Below are 6,034 nucleotides of genomic sequence, written 5' to 3'. Positions count from 1 at the left end.
TCTCTGTACTACAGTGACGAAACCCCTCTCTCCTGCTGCGCTACGATGTAAGGATTGCAGGCATGTGCTTTGTCAGTGGCTGTGATGTAGGGTTCAGCCAGGAGTTGATTGACAGTCGGAAGAGCGATTTGAAATGGCAGGAGGGACATCACAGCTTCAAGTGGTTACAAATTTCCCATCCTACATCACACAGGCACAACAAATAGACTACTGTGTCCGTGGGAAGCAGGGCTATCAATTTCAATCTACGGTGTCCACAGATCAATTTATAAGCAAAAACATTGGTGGAAACCCGGACCAGAACCACGCAGGTCCCCTAAACAGGGGACTTTACAGCTAAGAGGTGATAATGAAATAAAACCATTTATTTTGTAGTTTACTGGAAAAGTTTATTATGATAAAATTGGACAATTGTTAATACATCATAATATAACATGTACTGTAGCCGTAGTATCAACATACAATTGTACACCTCCAAAAGACATCAAAAACAGTGATATTGGCTGGACGCTTGTGATTCAAGAATATTAATTCAGCATGTGTCCTATAAATATATACAGTGCCTTGCGAAAGTATTCGGCCCCCTTGAACTTTGCGACCTTTTGCCACATTTCAGGCTTCAAACATAAAGATATAAAACTGTATTTTTTTGTGAAGAATCAACAACAAGTGGGACACAATCATGAAGTGGAACGACATTTATTGGATATTTCAAACTTTTTTAACAAATCAAAAACTGAAAAATTGGGCGTGCAAAATTATTCAGCCCCCTTAAGTTAATACTTTGTAGCGCCACCTTTTGCTGCGATTACAGCTGTAAGTCGCTTGGGGTATGTCTCTATCAGTTTTGCACATCGAGAGACTGCATTTTTTTCCCATTCCTACTTGCAAAACAGCTCGAGCTCAGTGAGGTTGGATGGAGAGCATTTGTGAACAGCAGTTTTCAGTTCTTTCCACAGATTCTAGATTGGATTCAGGTCTGGACTTTGACTTGGCTATTCTAACACCTGGATATGTTTATTTTTGAACCATTCCATTGTAGATTTTGCTTTATGTTTTGGATCATTGTCTTGTTGGAAGACAAATCTCCGTCCCAGTCTCAGGTCTTTTGCAGACTCCATCAGGTTTTCTTACAGAATGGTCCTGTATTTGGCTCCATCCATCTTCCCATCAATTTTAACCATCTTCCCTGTCCCTGCTGAAGAAAAGCAGGCCCAAACCATGATGCTGCCACCACCATGTTTGACAGTGGGGATGGTGTGTTCAGGGTGATGAGCTGTGTTGCTTTTACGCCAAACATAACGTTTTGCATTGTTGCCAAAAAGTTCAATTTTGGTTTCATCTGACCAGAGCACCTTCTTCCACATGTTTGGTGTGTCTCCCAGGTGGCTTGTGGCAAACTTTAAACAACACTTTTTATGGATATCTTTAAGAAATGGTCTGATACTCCTTCCATTTCAATATTATCGCTTGCACAGTGCTCCTTGGGATGTTTAAAGCTTGGGAAATCTTTTTGTATCCAAATCCGGCTTTAAACTTCTTCACAACAGTATCTCGGACCTGCCTGGTGCGTTCCTTGTTCTTCATGATGCTCTCTGCGCTTTTAACGGACCTCTGAGACTATCACAGTGCAGGTGCATTTATACAGAGACTTGATTACACACAGGTGGATTGTATTTATCATCATTAGTCATTTAGGTCAACATTGGATAATTCAGAGATCCTCACTGAACTTCTGGAGAGAGTTTGCTGCACTGAAAGTAAAGGGGCTGAATAATTTTGCACGCCCAATCTTTCAGTTTTTGAATTGTTAAAAAAGTTTGAAATATCCAATAAATGTCATTCCACTTCATGATTGTGTCCCACTTGTTGTTGATTCTTCACAAAAAAATACAGTTTTATATTTTTACGTTTGAAGCCTGAAATGTGGCAAAAGGTCGCAAAGTTCAAGGGGGCCGAATACTTTCGCAAGGCACTGTATATATATATATATATTTTTTAAATCACAATATAAAAAGCAAAGTAATACATCATGAACATCCGCTACGGTCCCAAATCACTGCAACAAAGCACTGTTTCAACCACAGTATTTACCATTATTTAGTCAAACAATTTTACTGAGAAAAGTCCTGATGTCAAATCAGAATGATGTACCCCAAACAAAACACATCGTTATCCGCCAAACTTTTAATGTTGAAGCACAGATCAGCTTTAATTGATCCTTTGGATCCCGTCTTTGCTCCTTTAATGTTTAAGTTGTTTTGGAGTGACTGCTTATGTTCGCTTAGCTATTTAGTGTGATGAGTTCAGAGAGTGAAAAGCATTACCATCTAATATTGGCACAGAGAGAACAGAACAATTAGCCAACACATTATGGCTAAATGAAATATTTACTTCAGATGCTATTTATAGTTTTGGTTCAGTTCAAAGGTGTTAGTTAATTTCTTAATGTAAACGCTTTCTCTCTGTAGGTATAAACTGTATTATGAACACAGAAAGGTAGACTATCTGTTTTTCATTGTCAATCAATCTCCTTCTCTGCAGTTGCTTCAAAATTACCTTTTCAATGTTTATATTATATTTAATAATAACATGACGTAATCTCTCCCCACCGACAGATACAACTCCCTGTACTTTGTGACAGCACTTCCAATCCAATGCTGAATCTACGTACATGTTGTTTTAGCTAATTAAATGCATGACTCAGATATTGTGTTTAAGAATGATTTGTTTCCCTTGGTAAGTACTATTATGTAAGATAATATGAATGACATGTTCATTCACCTTGAGGGCTTTTTGTGCTAACTTGATGTAAGTAAGCCACGTGTGTGTGTACCTTGTTGGAACAATCACGTCTAATATGACAATGATTGATTGATGATGATTGACTATTGATGGATTATGCTAATGTTGTCAGATGATGCTGAAATTCACTGTAAATCTTGGTGCATGGTTCCTCATTTCCCTCCATTTCTTCAGTTATCATCATGTACAGAGATAGATACACACAGTTCTTGTGTCAAATCACATCTTCAGAGAGTTGCTCTTAGATAGTGAACTGTCTGTGTAACAGAAGGCTTGAGCATATGTACAGAGTGGCTGTCCATTCTTCAGTTCCGTAAACATTCATGAAGCAATGTTTTATTTTGGTGCTGGGCTTTCCTTCCTTTTTAAGAATTTGAACTTTTCAAAAAAAGGTATGAAGAATACCTTAAGATATGTTCAATTCCAGTTCCTTGTTCCTGGAAAAGCAAAGTTCCATTTCACTAAAACACACAAATATACCAAGTACAACATACTGCACTTCAGTAACAGTACAGAGGAACTAAAGGAGATATATCACTTAAGAATACACAGAAGTATTCAGAGAAATGTGTAATCAGTGTTGTATTTCCTTCCAATGCAGCATAGAGTGACAGACGTAAACAGAAATGAAAAATAAATGTATCTTTTTATAGTTTTTTTTTTTGACACTGAACTCCGGCTCTTAACTTCAACTGGGGGACTGAAGTTCATCCTCTCTTCAAAGGTCGGCCTTGCAGTAAAACAAATCCACACAGCTGCACAGTCTCTGTCTGTTCTGGCCGTCAGAAGGAACTATGGCCTACTGAGTTGGAAGGAATAAAAGGGCACTTTGTAAAAAAACTTGGGCTGCAACATGTATCTTCTTTTCTGAGAAGACAGATTACAGTCAGTCATAAGTCATCCTCCTAGCTCCCACCCACAAACAGTTCAGGTGGTGTGTTAGGATTCACGGTCGCTGTCCTCAGCCCCGTACATGTCAGCCAGTTTCCTGAAGCGGGGCCCCCAGTCACTGAGGTAGTTGTAGTCCTGGTCCCCCTCAGAGGATGCTGACTCCAAGGAGCTCAGAGACTCAGCCACTGAGCTGGTTCCCTCGTAGGCATATGTGGCCAGAGAGTCATAAGGGGGGGCGGTGGGGTTACTGTCGTTATCCTGCACCCGCTGGTTTATGAAGTCCCGGACGTCTGCGTTGTCCCGCGACGGGATGGCTGTCCGTCTGATAGGGGGGTACAGAGTGCCCGAAGGGATGATGTCCCGCCTCTGCTTGCTCTCCTCGATGGCCTCGGGGTTACGCAGAGCCCCGATGTCGAAAGCCTGGGTGTCCTCCTCTCCGCCCCCCTCGTCATTGTAGCTGACCACGTTGTCTCGCACGTCCTCTTTAGAGATGATCAGAGGCTCCTTCTTCTTCTGCCTCTTCAGAGCAGCAAACAGCACTATGATCACTGAGAGATAAACAGGGAGAAATAGACAGACAGGGACAGAGAGACAGAGATGGACACAAAGAAAGAGATGGAGAGTCAGCGTTAGAGAGAGGTTTGCTGTTCAGGGCTGGGTGATTTCATATTATCTTGCTGCTCATGCTGCAGTGAACACTGCATTAGAACACGGCCTGCATCATGCATCCACAGCCCAGTAACAATTTAGAAATGACTGCAGTAGAGATGCTGAAAAATGTTTTAATTCCAACATCGCAATGAGATTGTAACTACTAACTTATAAATAACCAAGAATGGTGCCACATTTTAAAGCTGCTATATGTAACTTTTTAGGCGATCCGACCAAATATAGAAATGTAAGTAATGGATGTCATTCTCATTGAATGCAAGTCTAAGAAGTAATAGATCTGATCTATGTGTGCTATTTCTATGCTTCCCATTCTCAAGTTTAGTTTTTGCGTCTTTTACTTTTGGTTTTGTAGACCAGCTTCAAACAGCTGAAAATACAATATTTTTGGTCATGCTAAATATATTTATTTAGATTGTACAATGATTCTCTACACTATACATAGCTTATTTTGTCACATAATCTGAAATGAGGCTAACTATTAGTATTTTAGAAACTACAAAATGTTGGAGAGATTTCTGCATATTGCACCTTTAAATAAATGCATTTCCATTACACTGTATATGTAGTTAATGGTGCTGACGTAATATATTGGGGTAATTGCATTCCATGTTGTATTAAACTAACTCCTGGTGTATAAAAGGTTAATTTTACTGCCAGTCCTGTTGAATTACTATCCTGTCCACAATCTCAATCCCCTCAGACTTGTTTTGATCCTCTATATATAACACTTTTACTGTAGACAGCCAAGAGTGAAATAGGCTATCTACTGGGAAATGTAGGGCTTTTCTTAGAAGCACCTGTGTGTGTGTGTGTGTGTGTGTGTGTGTGTGTGTGTGTGTGTGTGTGTGTGTGTGTGTGTGTGTGTGTGTGTGTGTGTGTGTGTGTGTGTGTGTGTGCGTTATACAGAAGGGGCAAATTTAACTACACTATAACCTGTGAAATGTCTTATTAAAGACATATTTCCAAACAGTTTGCATACATTAATATGAATGACTAAATTGGAGATGGAGATGCGTCAGAGGCTGACGGACCGACGGACGGACGGACGGACCGACGGACCGACAGACAGACAGCTATACTCACTGAGGAGGATGATGACACACAGCAGGATAGCCACCAGGGCCCCGGTGCTAAGTCCAGCTGAGCTGGTCTGGGCCTCGGCGTTGCACAGCTCCATGTTGCCTTCGCGGTCGCAGGTGCACACGCGCACCGTCAGCGTCCCCGTGCTGCTCTGCATGGGGAAGTCCCCGTCCGTGATCACCACAGGAACCAGGTAGATGCTCTTGTGCAGTTGGCTGTAGCTGGAGCGCCGGGTTAGGACGCCAGCTGTGTTATCTATGGAGAGAAAAAACATACAGTACCAGTCAAAAGTTTGGACATACCTACTCATTCAAGGGTTTTTCTTTATTTTTCTTATTTTCTACATTGTAGAATAATAGTGAAGACAGCTAAACTATGAAATAACACATATGGAATCATGTAGTAACCCAAAAAGTGTTAAACAAATCAAAATCTATTTTATATTTGAGATTCTTCAAAGTAGCCACCCTTTGCCTTGATGACAGCTTTGCACACTCTTGGCATTCTCTCAACCAGCTTAAGCTGGAATACTTTTCTAAAATGTCTTGAAAGAGTTGAGCACTTGTTGGCTGCTTTTCCTTCACTC

General features: G+C 40.8%; 1 protein-coding gene across 1 annotated transcript in view; it reads right to left on the bottom strand.

Moving 5' to 3' along the window:
* Positions 1-363: 363 nt before the first annotated feature.
* LOC110508704 (cadherin-6) overlaps positions 364-6,034 on the bottom strand; it is a 29,997-nt gene continuing 24,326 nt past the window's right edge. Inside the window, exons 11-12 of the mRNA XM_021589431.3 lie at positions 5,452-5,703; positions 364-4,244 (exon numbers count right to left, since the gene is read on the bottom strand). Of these exons, the coding sequence (XP_021445106.1) occupies positions 3,745-4,244; positions 5,452-5,703 (752 nt within the window). The 3' untranslated portion in view covers positions 364-3,744. The remainder of the gene's footprint in view (positions 4,245-5,451; positions 5,704-6,034) is intronic.

The sequence above is a fragment of the Oncorhynchus mykiss genome, chromosome 28, assembly GCF_057628025.1.
Source record: "Oncorhynchus mykiss isolate SJ-2025 chromosome 28, ASM5762802v1, whole genome shotgun sequence".
NCBI lineage: Eukaryota > Metazoa > Chordata > Actinopteri > Salmoniformes > Salmonidae > Oncorhynchus > Oncorhynchus mykiss.
The sequence above is the reverse complement of the archived record's forward strand: the minus strand, read 5'-3'. Positions and strand labels throughout refer to the sequence as shown.